The 20,443-nt window shown below is 54.3% G+C and overlaps 1 protein-coding gene across 1 annotated transcript; it reads right to left on the bottom strand.

Annotated features, from left to right (window-relative positions):
* Positions 1-453: 453 nt before the first annotated feature.
* On the bottom strand, positions 454-20,000 carry Peds1 (plasmanylethanolamine desaturase 1). The gene is made up of 6 exons (XM_057780524.1): positions 19,784-20,000; positions 12,626-12,745; positions 4,872-4,963; positions 3,682-3,826; positions 2,103-2,315; positions 454-1,567 (listed from the first exon to the last, which is right to left on the bottom strand). The coding sequence occupies exons 1-6, from the start codon at positions 19,905-19,907 to the stop codon at positions 1,446-1,448; spliced, it is 816 nt and encodes a 271-aa protein (XP_057636507.1). The 5' UTR covers positions 19,908-20,000; the 3' UTR covers positions 454-1,445.
* Between the last annotated feature and the right edge of the window lie 443 nt (positions 20,001-20,443).

The following is a 20,443-nucleotide window of genomic DNA, read 5'->3' as shown; positions in this document are numbered from 1 at the left end:
TACTGTGTTCCTTTGCATTTATTGCCTCTTTTTCTAGGTCAGTTCCCACCATGAAGGCCCAATCTTTGCTGGTCTGGGTCCTGGTCAGAGTCAAGACATACATCGGGTGGTAATGACCCCTAAAGGAGTCTGGGACGGGCCAGCCAGCACTGCTCTAGCAAGGCCTTGGTAAAAGGTCACTGCCTTGTGCATGGTGGCACACACCTGTAGCCCCAGCACTTGTGAGGGTAGGGGGATCAGGAATTCAAGGCCACCTGGTTATATAAAAAGTGTGAGGTCACCCTGAGTATATAAATAACACATTACCTCAAAACACAAAGATTCAGGACTGGAGTGATGGCTCCACAGTTAAGAGCATTAAGAGGAACTGGTTCAGTTCCCAGCACCACTGTTTTCCAATTATCAGTAACTCAAGTTCCAGGAATCCAATGCCCTCTTGTGATCTCTGTGGGCACCAGGCACACATGTGGTACACATACATACATGCAGGCAAAACACAGAAAACATAGAAAACCAAAAGTCACTGTGTCAGAGCTAAGCCCCTCTATGCAGCCATCTGGAAACATCACGAGGCAGCCAGGGTTAAGGAGACTCTTCCTTTGTTATAAATATATTATATACATCCAAAACATGACATTAAAATATTACTCCATGTTACAGAAAGGTATTAAGGCGTTCTATTATTTACATTGACAAGCAAGCACCTTTAAAAAAAAAACAAACCCCAAAATAAAAAAGCCCTAATCTTCCTTCCTCCTCTGACACACTGGCCATAAGGGACAGTGTCCCCTCCCCAAATGACCAAGCCCTTCACAAGAGCTGTGCCCCATGAAGATGTCTTCATACTGAAGACCTCAGATGTGGGTGGACACGTGGGCAGAAGAACAGGGGGGGGGTTGGAGGGGGGCACCCATACGGGTGCAGGGGATTCTGGCCTCTCCTTGCCAGCTGCCCTCTGACCACTGGCCAGCTCTGCCTCCCTTGGGTGGCAGCTGGGGTGGTCTGCCCATCTAGGCCTCTGGAGTCGGTTTGCGAGGCTGAGGGGGGACCATGATGCAGGACATTTAAATGTCCTGGGGGCTCTCTGGATCACTGGGGACAGACCAAGTGAGTCAGTGACCCCCATACTGGTGAGGGCCACGGCAGGGGGCAGGCGTGCAGGGCAGGTATGCAGGGTGGGGCTGGCCAGCAGGATGGGGCTCCCTTTCTGCAGTCAGGCTTGGCCCTGGAGCAGCTCAATGGCCCAGGAAGGCCCAAGGAAAGAAAAGACGAGGAAATGAAAACTCGGTGGCTCAAGTATTCTGTGTCACTGGGGGTGGGCTAGGGGTACCCGGGCCCAGCCCAGGGGACTCCTCTTCACTGGAAGGGCAGCTCAAAGAGGCTGGAATTTGGCAGATGGCTTCAGTTCAGGCTGGGGAAGGTTGGCGACCAGGCAGCTGGACACGCTACTTGATCTTCTGGGCCCACTTCATGTCGTCCGCCCGCGGCTTCTCACCCGTCAGACCCTGGATGAGGTCCTCCAAGCGACGCCAGAAGCCTATCATCTCTAGGGGGTAGTTGAGCCAGCCTGCGGCAGACACAGTCAGGGGGTTATGTGAAGAGAGCCAGCCTGCCTGGGGTGGGGTCCTTAGGAGACAAGCTGAAGAAGGTGGGGCACAGGGACACCCCATAACAGGGGCTTAGGGCCCTCCCTCAACCACTGTTTTTTTTCTTTCGAGACAGGGTTTCTTTGTATAGCCCTGGATGATCTGGAACTCACTATGTAGACTAGGATGGCCTCAAAATCCGAGTTCTGCCTGCCTCTGTGCTGGGGTTAAAGGTGCGTGCCATTCCACCCAGCACTTGCAAAGGCAGAGCTGCTAGATCCTAAGCCCAGGGCAGTAACTAGGCCCCAAGTCAATTGTCTGCGGGCTGGGTGAGTATCTGGAGTCACCATAGCCTGAAGTAGGGAAGGAGCTCTGGGGTGCTTATGGCCCTGTCCTCAGCACCTAGAAGAGCACCTGGGACACAGCAAGTGCTCAATAAATGTGCATGCTGAGAACACGGGTTAGGCCAGGGCTACATGCCCCCACCCTCCTGACTCTCGGGATGGTACCACGCACCTGTGGTGATACAGAAGTATGTCTCGTGGGGCGCCACGTGGTGGATGCGATGGTGTTTCCGTGGCAGGATCACGTGCCAGTCCTGTAGGACGGTGACCCAGCAGGGCAGCCCCAAATACGTGTGTGACCATTTGTGGATCTGGTTGGTGAAGGTGCCAAAGATGATCAGGCAGAAGACGAAGCATTCCCAGGGGTACAGCTGCTCCAGGGTCTCTGCAGGGTAAGGGCACGGGCATGGGACCTATGCAGCTGCCCCACTGGCCAGCCAGCTCCTGTACCAGGTGGCACCCAGACCACTCTCAGTCTCCAGCGTGAAGTCTTTCAGCTTTGGAGGCAGCACAGGGACTGGCTAAGAGTGTGGGCCGGTCTGATTCCTGTTGACACCGTGGGTTGCCTGAGCTTGGGGCAGGGCTCTGGGTCAGGTTCCCCGATGTAGGACCTGAGGACATCTCTTGAGGAAAGACATCTTAGTCAGGGACTTGGGGTAAGTCTGGGACAACAGGGATTGTGCCTCTTTTGGGCCCTGTGGGCTTCTAGGGCATCAACAGCTCCTGAGTTCACTTTGGAAAGAAGCAAAGCTGGAGGCCTTCCTGATGGAGGTGGGTCTTGTATTAATCTGTTGCTTTCATTGGTTAATTAATAAAAAAACTGCCTAGGCCCATTTGATAGGCCAACCCTTAGGTGGGTGGAGTAAACAGAAGAGAATGCTGAGAGAAAGAAGCCGAGTGAGGGAGTCGCCATGATTCTCCCACTCCAGACAGACGCTGGTTAAGATCTTTCCTGGTAAGCCAGCTCATGGTGCTACACAAAATATTAAAAATGGGCTAGATCAATATGTAAGAGCTAGCCAATAAGAGGCTGAAACTAATGGGCCAGGCAGTGATTAAAAGAATTTAGTTTCCGTGTAATTATTTTGGGGCATAAGCCATGCGGGCGGCCAGGTGCCGGGGATGCAGCCCCGCCGCTTGTATTACAACACCTTCCCTTGCTGGCTTCTGGCTCATGGGATGGGGGAGGCAGGAGGTGGGTCTCTGGAGAAGGGGCTGCTGGAAGCACACCCGCCCCACCCATGGGCAGACCCTCAAAGGGAGGTGCCAGCAGCTATCAGACAGATGCGGCCTTACCTCTCCCAATGCCCAGTACTGAGCTGGCCAGCTTTGGAATTCCTTCAGAAATGGGCATCGCTTGGCCTCAACTCCCAGTCCCTACTTTTGGTTTTTCAGTGCCAGGATTAAACCTGGCGTCTGGGCATGGCAGGCTAACTCTCAGCTACTAGGTTCCACCCCAGGCCTCACAGTGCAAACTTCCCTTTAATAATACCACAGAACAAGGGGTGGGCTCGCAGCGACTCACGGGGAGTGTACCAAACGAGCAGCTCCGTGGAGGAGGTGGGAAGGAGGTCACCGGGGGCCACGTTACCAGAGAGTGCTCTGAGAAGCTGGGAATTGGGTCTTATGCTAAATGCACCCTACTAACAGAGACACCCATAAATGACACGAATGGTCCACACATGCCCTGGAGGCTCCAGGAGCCTCTGTCCCTGACACTTCCTCTGCGGAAGCCCAGCTGCGGGTCTCACCTGGGCTCTGGGTTCGGAATTTGTAGGCCATGTTCATCAGCGGCAGAAGTGTCACCAGGCAGTTGTCGCCATTGGTCTCGATGAAGTCATGCCTCGTGATGGCTGTGGGGTCAATGTGGTGCTCCCGGAACGGCCTGATGAAGGCCTGGGGTGGAGAGGGTATAGGTGTTGTCAGCTAGTCAGCTGGTGCCCTGCAGACTCCAAACTCGCTGCTGGGCTCTGCTCCACCTCCCACCCCAGAGCCTCTTAAGGACGCAGACCCTGCCTGGGCCAAGGTCTGGCAGGCTGTCGAGCAAGATGGCAACACTGGTGGGGACCTTCCCCAATCCTTCTGGGCCCCTGTCTCCCCACCCACACAGTGAGGGCCTTGGAGACAACATCCTCCCTGAAGCAGAGGGAGAGGCCCCACATAAACAAAGGGGACCCCATCGACCTAGCGCTCAAGCCCCTGCTTCTGGAAGCAGCCTTCTGTCTCTCAGTGAGCAGACCCAGGCAAGGCTCACCAGAGTGCATCCCTCTCCCCAGCAGCGATTGGCTGCAGGGTGGGCAGGGTGGTGTCAGCTGGACCAATGGGATCAAGTTCTGGGAGTTTGGCTGCCACTTGGGGAAAGAATTCTCTAAGCAGCCAGTAGAGGAGGCCTCAGCTCAGCAGGGGAAAGCAGAAGCCAAAGATGGGGAAAACCCAATCTGAAGAGGTGGCCCTGGCTCAGCGGGGCTTTAATTTGGCACCGACGAAAGAACCCCCCCCTTTTTTTTTTGTCATAACCCAGGTAGCCCAAGTGACAGCTTAAAGTCTGAACATGGGGTTTGGAGAGATGGCTCAGTGGTTAAGAGCACTGACTACTCTTCCAGAGGACCAGGGTTCAATTCCCAGCACCCACATGGCAGCTAACAACTGTCTGTGACTCCACGCTCTGACACCCTCACATAGATATACATGCAGGCCAAACACCAATGTACATAAAATAAGAAGAAATAAATTATTTAAAAAGTCTGAACATAGGAGAATAGGCCAGATGGTGGCTCAGGGCAGACTCCCTGACACTCTCTGACCCACCCATCTGACATGTATACTGCCACCAAGCACAGGGATCCTTAGACCAGTCTAAGAGGGCAGGAAGGACTAGGTCAGGTTAGCAGGCTGAGAGGAAAGGGGATTAACTCACGGACACACTGCCTGGCATACGCACCTTCCCCACTATGGGCAGATCCACAGAGCCCCATGTATCGGCACCCCAATGTACCAGGCCGGACAGGAAGTCAGCAACGAGAGCTCCTGCAACTGTGGACAACAAGAGTGTGAGCCAGGGCGGGGACCTGCAGAGACATCCTGGACCCTCCCATCCGAGGCCGTTCTTCCACTCACTCGGTCGCTGGCTCACTCATTCATTTATATGGGAAGGAAGCATCTGCGCTCCTTCCCAGCGGACAGAGGCTCAAGGTAACATTTCCACCCTGGTCTGCAGAGAGTAGCTGCACATCTGTAGGAGAGGTGGGTCCTTCGCTCCACCCACGGCAGCCCACACAGCGAAGCCCACTCTGTTGTGGTGAGCTGCAGAGCTGCCTTCCTGGCCCTGTATTAGTAAGGGCACCAGCTGAGCTGCCTAGAATCCCAGCACTCAGGAGGCTGAGGCAGGAGGATCCAGAGTTTGAGGCTAGCCTCCTCGACCTAGCTTTTATCCGTAACAGATTCAATCCTTTGGGATTTTCCTTCGTTTCCTTGTTCAATCACATCTTCACCAGCTTTTTGTTTTCCATGGTTTCCTTCACTGCCTAAGCCTGGCTGTCCTTGAACTTGCTTTGTAGACCAGACTGGCTTCAAGCTGACAGAGTCCTGGGACAGAAGTTGGCTACCACCTCTCCCAGCCCTAAACTTTTCTTTAGTTCCTTTTCACAAGAGGAAGCTTAGCTGGGTGGGGTCTTACCCTGGGTCACCATTCACTTTCTTCCATTTAACAGCAGGTTTTTCTTTAATCTGTTTAACTACTTGAACACAGGACTTAGCTCCACTCCACCTTCTGGGGTCCCTTTCTCCTTGCTTATCTTGTTCCTTGTGTTTCATTATAAATCCTCACTAGAGTTACCACTAATAACTCACCACAGAGTCTATTTTGAGATTTCCTCTGCCAATGCAATTAATCCAAAACTCTTCACTTTAGCCTAAGGCAGACTTTTCGGATAATGGCAAAAAGCAGCCACATTCTTCATTAAAATATCACAAGAATGGTCTCTAGGCCACATACAAATATTCTTCTTTCTAAAACCTTTGAGCCAGGTCCCCTCAGTTCAAATCATCTTCAGCATCTGTCTTCCATGCTCCTACTAGCACGGCCTATGAAGCAGCACTTAGAGCATTCCTCTGCTTTCCTAACCTAAAGTCCCAAAGTCCATTCCTCCAAACAAAAACACGGTCTGGCCTATCACAGCAATACCCAAGTCCCTGGCACCAACTTCTGTTTTAGTTAAGGTTTTCTTTCTTTCTTCTTTCTTTCTCTCTCTCTCTCTCTTTGGTTTTTTGAGACAGGTTTTCTTTTCTTTGTGTAGCCCTGGCTGTTCTGGAACTCATTCTGTAGACCAGGCTGACCTCAAACTCACAGAGATCTGCCTGCCTCTGCTTCCTGAGTTCTGGGATTAAAGACATGGGCCACCACCACCCAGTCTAGTTAAGGTTTTCTATTGCCGTGAAGAGACACCATGACCACGGCAACTCTTATATAGGAAAGCATTTCACTGGGGCTGGCTCACAGTCCAGAGCTTAGTCCGTTACCATCATGGCAGGAAGCATGATAGCATGCAGGTGCTGGACTTGGGGCTGGAGAGGTAGATGAGCGTTCTACATCTGGATTCACAGGCAAGAGGAAGAGACTGCCACACTGGGCGTAGCATAGCTGAGCATTTGAGACACCAAAACCCACCCCCTAGTGACACACCTCCTCCAGCAAAGCCACACCTACTGCACAAAGGTCACACCTACTAATAGCGTCACTCCTTATGAACCTATTGGGGCCATTTTTATTCAAGCCACCACAAATGGTATAGATAAATTACCTCCGAGCAAGGGAACATTGGGAGGTCCTACCTCTAACACTTTGCTGTGCCTTTTGCCTCCTTTGGGCTCAGCATCCTTACTTGCTTCGTGAGAGCAACTGTGGAGTCTCTCCAGGTCTGTTCCAGTGTCATTTAGTCAGTGAAAGATGTGAACACTGCCGGTAGGACAAACGGGCATGGAGAATACTGGCCGCTTGTGGGTATGACATGGCAGGGAGCCAGAGCACAGGCTTCTTGTCCTGGATGTGGGGATCAGAGTGCGGATGCAACCCCCCCCCCCCGCAGCTGTGGCTCACATCTGGTTGTAACTGCACCACTCTGCGGTGCAGGCCTATGTGGTTCAAGGCCTCCTCACGAGTATGCATGCACCTCTGACCACACAGGTTCCCACGTGGACTCTGCCCCGTGGGGAGTCTAAGGGGTAGGCACGAAGGCTGGCAGTCCTGCGACTACAGTCTCTGTTGCCATGGCTCAACTCGATCAGCATCACAGGGCAGTCACAGCAATGTGTGTCAGCGCACGGGGGTGGGGGTAGGGTATCCCGCAGCAGTGTGTGTGTCAGCGCACGGGGGTGGGGGGTAGGGTATTCCCGCAGCAGCTTGTTTGCAAGTATTTCGGGTTTCACTTGCTTCGCTGGGATAGCTCTTCTGGAGTCATTCATATGTCATGTGCATTGACCATTTCCCTTTTTGCTGCTGAGTACTCTCCTCTCATCTGGGTGAACGCAGAGCCCTCCCCTGGATTACTACTGAGCCCTAGTTGCATGCTCATTCATGGAGAAGACCGTGTGCTCAAAGAGTCCCTCATTCCTTTAGGTGAAGATGGCAGGGACACTGTGTTTTTGAGGATGACAGGCACTGGCCCCGGGGAGTCCTACATGGCTCTCTGCTTACTACGGTGGGACCTCTGGCTGAGTACAAAGCCATCTTGCTCTGGGGATTCCACTTCTACTTCCCAAGGGCTGAGAATATAGGCAGGTATTCCCGCAGCAGTGTGTGTGTCAGCATACTCTTGGAGTTTTTTAAATATGGGTGCTGGGATTTGAACTCTGATCCTCACACTTGTACACAAGCACTCACTTTATCCACTGAGCCATCTATCTAGCTTCTAGACTGAAACTTTCTTTTCTTTATCCTTTGGTTTTTCGAGACAGGGTTTCTCTGTAGCTTTGGAGCCTGTCCTGGAACGAGCTCCTGTAGACCAGGCTGGTCTTGAACTCACAGAGATCCGCCTGCCTCTGCCTTCCAACTGCTGGGATTAAAGGTGTGCACCACCACTGCCCGGCCTGACACTTTTCTTTCTTATATTTTTGGTTGTGAGCCTAGCCTTTAACAGCTGAGCCATCCCTCTTTCTTTGTTTAAAGTTTTTCAAGATAGGATTTCTCTGTGTAGGCCTGGCTGTTCTCGAACTCACAGAGATCTGCCTGTCTCTGCCTCCTGAGAGCTGGAATTAAAGGCGTGTGCCACGCTCGACACTTTCTGTCTTTCTTTCTTTCTTTGTTTTTTTTTTTTTTTTTTTTTTTTTTTGAGACAGGGTCTCACTACTTGGCTAGCCTAGAACTTGTTATGTAGACCAAGCTAGGTTCAAACTCAGAAATCCTCCTGTCTCTGCCTCCCAAGTGCTGGGATTAAATTAAGTATGACATCTCAAAAAATGACTTTTGTCCCCTTTGCCTTTCTTTTTTGTGGCTGACACTTCTGAGTTTAAACCAGGGCACACCACAGACTTCCACGTTCCCCTCCGTTAATCCCTGTGGGCCAAGGCCAGGTCCCCGTGGTTAAGCTCCTTCCCCTTAACTGTCCTTGGCAGTTAATCCTCTGTGATCAGGACGTGACAGAGCGGTGAGGAGAAAGTCAGGACAGGGTGGTCTTTGGAGGTGTCTCTCATAACCAGCTCTGTCAAGGCAATGTGCATTGTGTGGGCCTCACCTGAACTTGAGTCCGGGCTGTGAGACTGCCTACCTGAAAGGGGAAAGAGTGACATGGGAATAACCCAGAAGGTATCCCCTTGAGCAGGGCAAAGTCACCTCACAGTGGCGAGCCACGCTGACCTATTCTGCCGATGCTAAAATGACCCACAAGAACCCTGCTATCTCAGACCCCAGTCACCCTAGGTCACTCTGAGTCACCCTAGGTCACTCTGAATCAGCCGAGATCGTTGGTACAGAGTCAGGGGAAGACAGGCCTTTTGCCCAGCATGTTCAAAGGCCGAGTTCCATCCCCGCTAAAAGTAAAGCAAGAGGCTAGGTGTAGTGATACACCTCTGGAACCCTAGCATACAGGAGGCTCAGGCTGGAGGACCAGGATTTCGAATCCAGCCTGGGCTACGCAGTGACTTCAAAGCTAGGCTGGGTTACGGCTCAGAAACTACCACAGCAAAGTGGTCCTAAATTAGGGCTGTGACAGAAACCAGACTTTGGTATCCTTAGATGGGACCCTAGGACAGGAAAGGGACACTGGCTAAGAAACTAAAGGCACACAATCACGGGTAGAGTATAGGTACAAAGCAGGCCCTCTGGGCGCTAACGGGCACAAGTGCTCCCTTCTACCATATTCCTGCAAATCTAACTGACTGCCAGGCTGTAGCTCAGCTGGCAGCGTATTTATCTCACACACAAGAAGCCCTGGATTCCCATGGGTTGATCCCAATGTCATAGAAGCAGTCACCAATTAATGCCAGAATTCTGAAGGGAAAGCAGGGAGGTCAGGAGTTCAAGGTCCAGCCTGGGCTATGTGACCCTGCCTCAAAAGCAAAGAGAACCATCTAGTAAAACAGGATACTCTCCCTTCACGCCCAGTGAAAGGCGCCATCACACCCGACCTGCCAGAGAATGACAGAGGCTGAAGCTGGCAGGAAGGGACTGTTCAAGGTCACCCGTGGAGGGGGCAAGAGGCCCACACTTAACCTCACAACCAGGTCTGGGAAATGGGAGTCACACAGGATTCATGTCCCTTACCTAAGCTAGCCAAGCAGGTGCAAGGGTGCAGAGCGCTGGGTTCTGCCACAAGCTCGCTGTAGCCTGAGCCTTCCTCCCTGTGTGAGCTGTGTTTTCATCTGTCGGATGAGAGGACACGCTCTGGACTGGTGTCAGGAACAATCGGGGTAAGAATATCCCTTCCCACCCTGTGAGGGAGGAAATGGCTCTCAATTCCTGGGGCCTGGTGGCTATTTCTAGGGCACCCACTCCAGGCCACTCAGTTGCCCATGAGGCTCCTTTAATGGGGGCAGGGTGGCAAACACAGGCATACAGAAGTCTCTTTGTCCCACCCTGGTGGTGGCTGGCGGCTCGCTCGCCCAGGGAGCAGCTTTGGCCTGGTCACCACCCTTCCCTGGAGACACTGAGAAGGGCACAAGGATGGCTCTATCCAGTGACAGCGTGAAGGCTGGGTGGATATGAGACCGACAGACTAGGCAGACAGACCCTGAACGTCTAATCACCTAGGCTCAGTTAAATCCAGAGGCTCAGCAGCGTGACCTCCTGACCTCAGTACTGACGTGTGCCCTTCTCCACCAAGCAGCTTCTTCCAGGACCCACTGCAGCTCCCAGTGTGCTGTGCTCTCCCCAGGGGAACGAGCAGCTCATCCTTCAGTCACCTCCCACTGTCCTTGTCACAGCTACCAGTGTCTCTCTGCTACACTGCCGCCTCTGGTGGTGGCTTTCCCTGCGCCTGCCGCCTCTCAGTTCTCCCACGCCCCTCGCTCTACCCTGCACCCACTCCCGCTCTCCAGCCAAGGTCTCCCCCAGGCTACTCTTTTGTTTCTCCTCTGCCACCCACTCATGTCTTGGGCTGAACCTAGAATTCATCCCTGACCTCACCACTCACTGCACAGCTGCCTGACTGTGCATATAACTCAACTGCACAACTCCTCTGAGTTTGGGAAACCCATCACTATCTGCTCCTTGGCTCCCAGCATCAGAAATCCTCTCCCCATGGGAAATTTACCAGCGACTGCCCACAGCACTCAAGACAAATCCACCATCCAGACCATGGCTCCCAAGGTCCTGCACCACCAGCCCATCCATCCACCTCAGTGACCTGCCACCAGGCCTCTTTGGTTCACACAGGCCTCAGGACCCTTGCACTTGCTGTTCTACCTCAGACACAGGCGTCCTCTTGCCTCTCCTTCCCTCAGGCTATAGTAGCAACCATGACCTTATCTTGTCAGCTCTCAGGCACTGTACCACAAAAGGCCGGCTTCACCAACTAAGCCTTTCAGTTTGAGTTCTGATTCCCAGGGTTGCCTGGGGCATTGGGAACCGCTGAAGAGACAAGAACAAGCTGGCACAGTGCCCTCGGCGGCTACCCACGTGTTAACAGACAAATCAGGGCGGCTATTTAAATCGATTGAGGATTGTGCAAACACCACTATCAGGGGATTACTCACCCTTATCAGACCCAGAAGCCAGTGCAATAGGAGAACTGGCCACATCGGGTGTGAAGATGGGGCCAGGAGTTGTGGAACCCAGGTCCCAAGCAGGGAAAGAGAGGCCGCGACCTGCCTGACAACACACAGCCAGGCCTACTACATACAGGGTGTCTTACCCACCCTCAGTCAGGGTGTGGCTAGAGTCTAGGTGAGGGTCAGTGGGCAGAAGTCAGTGCTGGAATCCTTTGTACAATATTGCTACTAGGAATGGCAACAGTTACCAGGGAAGTGGCCAACTCGGGTGCTCACAGAATATCTCCTGTCAACCCGAGCAGTGGCCGAGGTAGCTTTGGTCAGTGGTTTAGCAGGTAATGCCGCCTCCCAACCTCTTCCCAGGCAGTAGCCCTCTCAGCACAGCTGAATCCTCCTGGCTTCCCTACAATCCCAGGAGGCCACAGTGCCACAGCCTCAAAGTTCATGACACCTGCAGTAGTCAGCCCAGCCAAGGTTGTAGTCACCCAACTCCGGGGTTAGGGGACTCCTGCAGGTGGGGCCTGAGCGCCCCAGCACAGAGAGGGCTAAGCTCTGCCCCAGATTGAGTGACGGTTTGATTCGTGAACCTGTACACTACTGGCTAAGGAAACCAGAATGCTTACAGTGAGTTTGTAGAATCAAAACCACAGGGAGGGCCAGGAAGTACCAAGGTACCATGGCCCCTTGGCCAGCCCCAGAGTTCGGCAAAGGAAGAGGACACACACTGAGCCAGAGGGCAGAAGACTGGAAAGGAAGGACATTGAGTCAGCTGCAACCAGGAATGCAGCTGGACGCAGCAGCCATGCGGACATCAGTGGAAGGACACTACAGATGCTTTGCAGGCCCTCCTCTGAGCCTCCAGTTTCTCATCAAGAGGGAGAGTGTCAGACCCTATGCCTTGCCAGGGGAACACCCGGCACTTCTAGCACACAGTGCCTCGTTCCACACTCACTGAATTCTGGGCACCTGCCCCGTACCAGACCTTGTACCTGAGGTCGGGGATGCAGCAGTGGATGAAGAAGAAAACACACTCTGATTCCTGAGCAGGGTCTCACTGTGTAACCCTGGCTGGCCTGGATCTCCAGAACTCTTCCCCAGCCTACCACATATTGAGATTAAAGGCCTGCACCACCGCACTCAGTCAGGGCTGTTTTTGAGGGGCCACCATGGAGGGCCTAAGCATGTGGCCTCTCTGTAGACCTTGGGGGTTAAATGTGTAGAGTCCAGAGAAGGGTTCCAGGCACAGCGAGCAGCTCGTACAAACAAGGGTCCTGAGGTAACTGGGGACAGTGGGGGAGGGGGATGTTGAGAGTGTGGCCGGGGTGGCTGAACAATACAGGTAGGGAATGCCGAGGCTGGGGCTGTGAAATGGAAGGGCCATCATCGCCTCTAAGAAGAGCAGGTGGGGACTCCCATAGCTTGTCCTTGATACAAGACCACCCTGAGCACTTGGTGCACACACAGCTCACTCGCACAAAGGCCCCTAGCACTCACCAACACCCAGGATGACGAGGGGCGTGTGCTCCCAGCGGGCCAGCAGCAGGAGGTGAACCAAGTTGTGGGCGATGAGGCTGAAGCAGAGGATCACAGAGCACCACTCCTGGAGACGCTTGCCTGTGGGGAGAGGAGGGACCGAGGGAGGCGACGGCTGTGCCAAAACTCCCACCCACCCATTTCACAGACAGCACCACTGAGGTCCAGAAAAAGGGTTTCTGCAAAAGTAGGACACTGTGCACAGGGTTCATGCCCAAGGCTGGGCCTGCAAGTGCCAATTCTTTGTAGACAGGACCGGGTTTTCTGGAAACCCCTTCAGGAACTTGAATGATCTCCTTGCATTTTAACTCAAGTTTCCAGGCACCATCTGTTTCCAGGTCAGTGACTATCTGAAGGTAGAGGCCATGGCCAGCCTCTGATCCCTCAATCCACGGATGCTCAGAGCCCGTCCAGCTTCCATGAAGCAAGACACAGGTCATCAGCCTCAGGGTCAAAGAAGAATAGGGTGCTAGGTCAGAGAATGCGTGTTGGGGACATCAGGCCTCAGGGTTCCAGGGTTGGCACCTGGATGGCGGCAGCCAGGCAGAAGTGACCCTTCCCACCTGAGAAGGCTGCAGCAGGTGACGGAGAGTCACAGACCCGAGGATCTGGGTGTGAACTTTAAATACAATCACAGTTCAGAGACTCCCAAGTTTAGACAAGCTTCTCGTTCCTTAGGGCTTTGGTGGAGATGTCAAAACTCTGGACAGCACCGAAGTACCCATGGCCTGGGGAAGAGCCAGACTTGCCCCATTCATGGCCGCTGTGATGCCCAGGTGCCGCAGAGAGCAATGTGCTGATGATAGGGTCAAAAAGAGGACAGGCTGGGGAGTTTGCCACCAAGTGTGGTCACCTGAGATTGGGCACACGTGACAGGAGAGAACTGACCCCTGGAAGTCATCCGCTGACCACCACAGCATGTACTACACGGCACACACAATAAATAAGAAGGAAATATGTGTAAAAGTTTGCATTTTATTTTATTTTCAGTTTTTCGAGACAGGGTTTCTCTGTGTAGTCCTGGCTGTCCTGGACCTTGCTCTGTAGACCAGGCTGGCCTTGAACTCACAGAGATCAGCCTGACTCTGCCTCTTGAGTGTTGGGATTACAGGTGTGCGCTACTACCTCCTGATGTATAAATGTTTTTTAAAAGAGAAGAAGGCATGAGAGATAGGAGCGTCGCTCAGGAGCCGAGCTCCAGTATGTCTGAGGCCCTAGGCTCATCACACAAAAACATAAAGAGAAGCTGGTAAGAAGGTTCAGTAGGTAAAGGCGCTTGCTGCCAAGCCCAATGACTTAAATTCAATCCCTGGTACCCACACAATGATGGGGAGAACCAACTCCACAAGCTGTCCTCTGACCTTCATAACACACTCACTGAGGCGTACGTGCTCGTACACACTAAATAAATGTAAGACAACCTGGAAAGAAGAAAGCCTCCACAGCACCGAGACCGCCTCTCCACGCACTTTCTCAGATAAACCACACTATTTTCTTTTGACAAAGGAGTAAAAACACCATGTGAGTGGTAAGCCTTCAGCCTGTTTCCCAGACAGCTGGTCCCAGAGGCTGGAGAGGAGACCCTCATGTTGACAGTGTGATCACTGTTAGCACTGACCAAGCAATTATCAGGATTCAGGAACCCACCCTGAAGCAGACGTGTGAAGAAAAAGATGGAGGGGCAGGGAAGTCGCGAGGCAGCCCAAGGTCACTCAGCATGCCAGCCCCAGTGCTGTGTTCTTCTCTTATTCTTTACCACACCACTGTCCTGATGAAGACTCCTGTACGGGGTTAATGAAGGCCCAAGCCGGGTCTGCTGCCCCTCCCCCTCTGCCCCTGTAGACCAGTCTAGAAATCTCTATATCTTGCCTCCCCCTGCTCTGTGATCCTGACATCCCCACCCCACCCGCCCAGCCCCCAGGGCTACCTGAATGTGAACTCAGGCTACCTCAAGTTCCCTCACCAGGGCCCTAGCACTCAGTTGGTGTTCAATAAATGCTTGTTGAACAAGCAAAGCCTAATCACAAACTGTAGACCATGTCTCCAAGTCCGACGCTTAACACTACGCTTAACACTACACAGGCAAAGATTAGGCTCCATCTGTGTCCACGCAGCAGCTGGCTACTCCTGAATGCTACAGCCAGAGCTTAAATTAAAGCAGCTGCCCCCAGAAAAGGCTGACATTGGAGGAGGGGAACTCAAGGGTCACATGCCCTTTGCCCATATACAGAAGAGGACACCAAGGACAAGGAAGGGCAAGACCCTCAGAAATCACAGAAACAGACCCAGGCCTGGGGCTTCCAGTCCTTCTCAACTGTGCTATTTCTGAGCCCCGTGTAGAGCCGCGGCCTGCCTTCCTCTTCCGGTTCCTGCTTGTGGGTAGGGCCCAGGGCAGGAAGCCCAGGGGTGGGGGAACAGGACACAGGAGGAGACAAGGGACAGGTGACTCTCCCTGCCAACCTGCTTGGTTTCCTGTAAAGATTGAGGAATGAAAACTGGGCAGCGTCACAGTCAAGGATTAGACTAAAACAATGACGATAATGACGACACTGTCCGATGCCCACGGGCGGAGGATGGGCAGCGTCACGGACATCAAGGATTAGACTAAAACAATGACGATAATGACAGTGTCCGATGCCCACGGGCGGAGGATGGGCAGCGTCAGGGACATCAAGGATTAGACTAAAACAGTGACGATAATTCCGATGGGTTGGTGCCCACTGATGGGAACCATGTGTGGCTGCAATCAGGATCCTCTGGCCAGGTTTCCTCTTATTTTTGAAAAACGTGATTTAAACTTAAAACCACATATATCCTAGTTCTTGTCAGCCCTGAGAACACGGGGTTGTCACTCCAGTTATGGGTTCCAGGTCCCCCAGTTGCTTTCAGAGCTGTCTGGCTAGCCTCTGTGGAACCCTGAGACCCAGCCAAGGAAACTGAGGTACCGAGTTGGATGTGGGCCTGGAAACTGTTAGGTCTGGGCTGTCCCGAATGGTCCTGAAATCTGAGTACTTCCCCTTAACTTATCTCCCTTTGGACCTGGGTTTGGCTGCAGACAGACCTCGGTTCTGATCTACAAAAGCAGGTATGACATGTCAACTGCGGGTACCTCACGCCATCCCTGTGCAAGCCAGGACAGTCCTCCCAGTGCCAGGGAGGCCAAATAATTGTCTAAAGTCATAGCCTAGGTCATCAGTCCGGCAGGCCCATAAAATAGCCAATTTTACCAATAGGCTAAGGAGGTGAGGGGCCCTAGGGGGGCTTTACTCAGGACTCAGGTGTTCCAACCTCCACTGAAAGTCTGTTCCTGGCCTAGAGTGGTACAGTCAGAGAATCTTGGCCAAGACGCAACAGTGACTGCCCATTGGCCTGGGTGCCCGCCTGCTGGCTTGCGTGCCTATATGAGGTAGGGATGAAGCCTGGGAGAGGAGGAGGGCACACCTACTTCACAGGGCAAGCTTAGCACCCCTGCCCCTTCCTGCTCCAAACAACCTACACTTCCGCTGGCCTCTGACTATCAGGAGATCTTGTGCACCACTAGGAGCAGACAAGAAGGACAGAGAGGACAGGACCAGACACAGGGGACAAATGGGATGAGAAAGCAGAATCCAGGGACATAGAAAGATAAGACCCAGAGGGAGACAGACAGACTGAGCGGGGACAGAGAGAGCTCAGCCCAGTGCAGTGGGACCAGGCCTGGCCAGTGAAGTCGCAGAGGCCCCAAGCCTTGATGCTATGGCTTCAGGCAGGCCCATTTTGGACTGAAGCCAGGTCCAACTTCAGGACCACAGGACAGGCCACTGTCTTGGGGTCCTAAGCACTTCCATGGCAAAGGGTACTCACAACTGTCCAAGCTGGTTGACAGTTGGATCCCACACCCTTCAGGCCCTGCCATCCTCCCAGCTGGAGCACTTGTGAAGTGGCATACACGGCAGGTTGCAGCAGGCACCTGAGAGCTGCCACCTTGGCCAAGCAGGTGGGAGGGAAGCTCCACCAAGCTCACCAGGCTCCTTTCAACCTCTGACTTTTGGCTCACTGCTGGGAAATCCAAAGCGAGCGTGGAGCTCTGCACAAGCCTTCAGCGGCTGCAACACCACATGGGATTAAAGCCCACGCACTGAGCCCTCAAGGCGCCGTGGTGACTGCTGCCTAATTCCTGACCACTCCCTTCTACCCCATCCACCCTGGTCATACTGCTCAGGGGATCCCCACACGCACTAGGCCAGGTGCCTGCCACCAACACCACAAACAGGATCTACTACTGTCCCGGAATAACTTCTGCAGCCAGGGTGAAAACCAGGAAACAAGAGACGCAGCCACTTCATCTCTGTCCTGGTGCCGGGGTAGCTCACACGGGGCAGGCAGCCCTACCATCCTGTGCTAAGTCTCTCCACAGACATGGACAAAGTGGTCCTGGGGTGCCATAGGTTCTCCAAAAGCCAGATGCCAAAGAGGCCTGGCCTACCCTTGCCAGCCCTCTACTGTAGTGGGAGTAGCCTAACCCCAGACAGGACTGGGGTTCAGGACATGAGAGCATGTGGGGAAAACGCCTGCCCAAGCCAGTCTCCAATAAATGCCATCTTTGTGAACTGACCACTCCCAGCGACAAAAGACGACAAACCACCTTCAGCCCCAGGAATCTCAAAAACTCAGTTCTGGGACCCAGGGACTTCTCATTGTGCTCCTCGGCTGTGCCAGGCACACTCCCACCTCAGGGCCTCTGCGCTGTTCTCTGGACCTCACACACACTCAAATGTCCTTTCCCTCCTGCCTTTCCCCGCTTCGGCCGTCCTTTCAGTGAGGTCTGTTATGGGCTGAGTGCCACCCCGTCCCTAACATGTTCCCTGCTGCTTCTGCTTCACAGCACTTGGGACCCCATTCCCCTTATGTGGGAATCATTGCCTGTCTCCCCATCCAAAATGCCAACCCAAGTCTTGCCTGCTGCTGTGCCTTCAGGGCTGAGAAAAGAGACTGGGACAAACATATCAGCAGGTACTCAATCCACATCAAGCCTGCTCTCTCATTTTACAGGTCGGGTCCAAAGGGGTCAAGGCACCTCTCTAAGGCCATGGGGCTCAGTGGACTGAGACAGACAGGGAGACCTTCGGGAGGAACTTGGAGGAACCAGTTTGACCAGTCTTTCCCTTTCTCTAGGTCTGGGGAGAAAGCCTTGACTGAGGGTTTGCCCCCCCCCCCCCCCCCATGCTATCTGAAGCCTGGACCTCTGTATAAAGCTATTCTTCTGAGAGCAATAGCCAGGGAATGATCCAGAATCAAGAAGGAAGGGTGAGAGGTGACCCCAGGAAAAAGCAAGAGGAAACAATAGGGGCCAGTAGGAAGTAGGCTGTGGGGACAGTCTAGCCCTAGGCACTATGAATCCTTCAGGCTAGAGGCCTGGGGACCAGCAAGACAAGGCTTGCTCCAAGCTCAGAGAAGGGCAAAGGGCCAGGTGAATCATAGGGACCGCCTATTGTACACAAGGTTTAGTGCCACAGAGAGGGTGTCTTTACAGTGAGTAACACAGAAAGAAGAGAAATTTCACCTGTGCCTGTGTGAGAAGGAAGGGAACCAAGGCTGGGAGCAAAGCAACTAAGTACTGTGAGCGCCACCAGATGCCCTCAAGGAGAGCAGGTCCCTGGCTGTTTGGGTATGGGCCACCCAAGACAAGCTGGAAAACCATATATACAGACTGGAAACCTAAGGCTGGGACAGCCCTTAGGGACCTAGGACCCAAAGAGGAAAAGCAAATGGCCCTACGTCATATGCCTCTTATAGTTGAAAAAGCATCAAACCCATGCAGACCAGGGCAGGAAGCCAACAGAGCAAGTGGTCTCAGCCCCACCCACGTCAGAACACCGGACAACAAAGCCGACTCGCGGAGATACCTCGGCAGAGGGGCCTCAGGCTGTCATCTGACTCTGGAGTGTACAGGCATTTCCCCAACCCCTGGAGACACCCAGCCATGCAGTAAAATTCCTGAGGCTCCCTGGGAGCTGGAGAACAGGATGGAGCCAGAGCTTGTTAGGGTAAGAGCAGGAGGGGTAGGAGAAAAGAAACAGGAGAGGGAGCCTGGCCTGAGGACGGCTGGGGAACAGGGGTATCCCACAAAGTCCTGAGGGGCTAGTGTGTGGGTGTGGGAGAGGACAGAGCCAGATGCAGAGTCATTAGGGTCTCAGTCACTGCCCCAAATCTTCCAGAAAGAGGTGAGGGCTGACAGTCTCATTGGGAGTGGGAAGGGAAAAGTTCACTGCAGCCACTGAAGCAGGGACCGTGATAGGGATTGGGGGAAAGAGCTCCTGGCATACTCTGCAGAGATCCAAATTGGGGGCCTCGGAGCTGGACTGGAGGGCTGATAACCCAGGTTGGGGGGCGGGTCAGTGTGCAACCCAGGACCCTAGCTAAAACACACAAGGTGCAGAGTACCAACGTGGGGGGAGGAGCGGAGGGGGACTTAGGAAGTCTTGTGAGTTTAGGTGGCTAAGGGCAGGGCCTGTGGATGAGGAGCTGTCTGAAGCTAGGCTGCCTGAGAACGGGAAGCCTTGGAACCGGTCCTGGGGACACAACTCAAGTCAGGGTGGGGTTCCTAACCTGCCCAAGGTGCCCTGGGGCTATGACTCCGAATGTGCCGGTGCAATGAGGCTGTTCCTCGACCTAGGGGTGTTTCTGCAGCCCAAATGCCTCACGGCTGTGGGTAAGAAGGGGTCTGGATGGGGTCCCTAGACCTGGAGGTGCTCTTTGCTAGTTGGAAGCCCCGGAGTTCCGCTCAGAAGGTGGAAGCTGGGGTTGGGATGGGGGCAGGGTTCGGATGGAGTGGGGTTCGGATCCAAGGGCGTCCAAATGGGCTGGAGTTCGCACCTCCGGAATTCGGGTGGGCTGGGGTTCGGATCCGGGGGCGGGGGGGCTGGAACGCGTTAGGATTCAGGTCACGGTGAGGCTTGTATAGGCTGAGGTTCTAATCCGTGGGCTCTGGATGGGTTTGGGTTCGAATTCGAGGCTTCAAATGAGCTGGAATTCGGATCCGACGGGATGGGGTCTGGACGTTCGGACCGCCTGGGGTTCGATCCTGGGCGGGCCCCACGCCGAGTACCCATCAGCCCGCAGGCCCGCTGCCCGTCCTACCTGGAGAGTAGAGCGCCGCCAGCTCCCGGGCACCGGCGTGCTGTGCACCCCAGCGCCGGCCCTCCGCCGACTCGTCCTCATCCAGCTCCGGCTGCCGGCCCGGCGCGTCCTCGGCGCCCGCCATGGCCCGTCGCCCGGCCCGCCCGCTGCGCTCTGCTTGCGGCGGCGGCGGCCGCGGAACCGCGGCGAGATCACGCCGCCCAATGACCGGCCGGCACTGGGCGCGGCGGCCGGGGCGGGGCCTCGGCGGGGCCGCGCGTCACAGCCAATCGGGACCCGCGTCCTCGTCGCGCCGGGCCAATCGCAGGCTTCCGGCCCGCAGCCAACCGCGGCGCCCGGGGGCGGGTTCGCAGCTGGACGCAGCTGGGCACGGAAAGGGGGACGGGTGTGCGCGTCCCCGCTGCGCCCCGTGGGCTCTAGTGCTGCGCCAGAGCCAGAGAGTAGGCGCCTGTGCAGTGGTCCGCGACTTGACTTCTGCGCGCGCCGCGAAGCGCCTACTGTGTGCACGGCAGCCGCGGTTCGCGCATTCGCCGGGAAGCTGCTCAGCTCGGCAGCACACCCGTTGCACGCACGAGGTTTCATTTCATTACCCGGGAGTAGTGAAATGGCCAGCCTGAGTTACATCGCAAGACCCAGTCGCAGAACGTAACTAGTGATACT

Source organism: Chionomys nivalis, chromosome 9 (genome assembly GCF_950005125.1).
Source record: "Chionomys nivalis chromosome 9, mChiNiv1.1, whole genome shotgun sequence".
Taxonomy (NCBI): domain Eukaryota; kingdom Metazoa; phylum Chordata; class Mammalia; order Rodentia; family Cricetidae; genus Chionomys; species Chionomys nivalis.
Note: the sequence above shows the minus strand (reverse complement) of the source record. Positions and strands in the feature narration are given on the sequence as shown.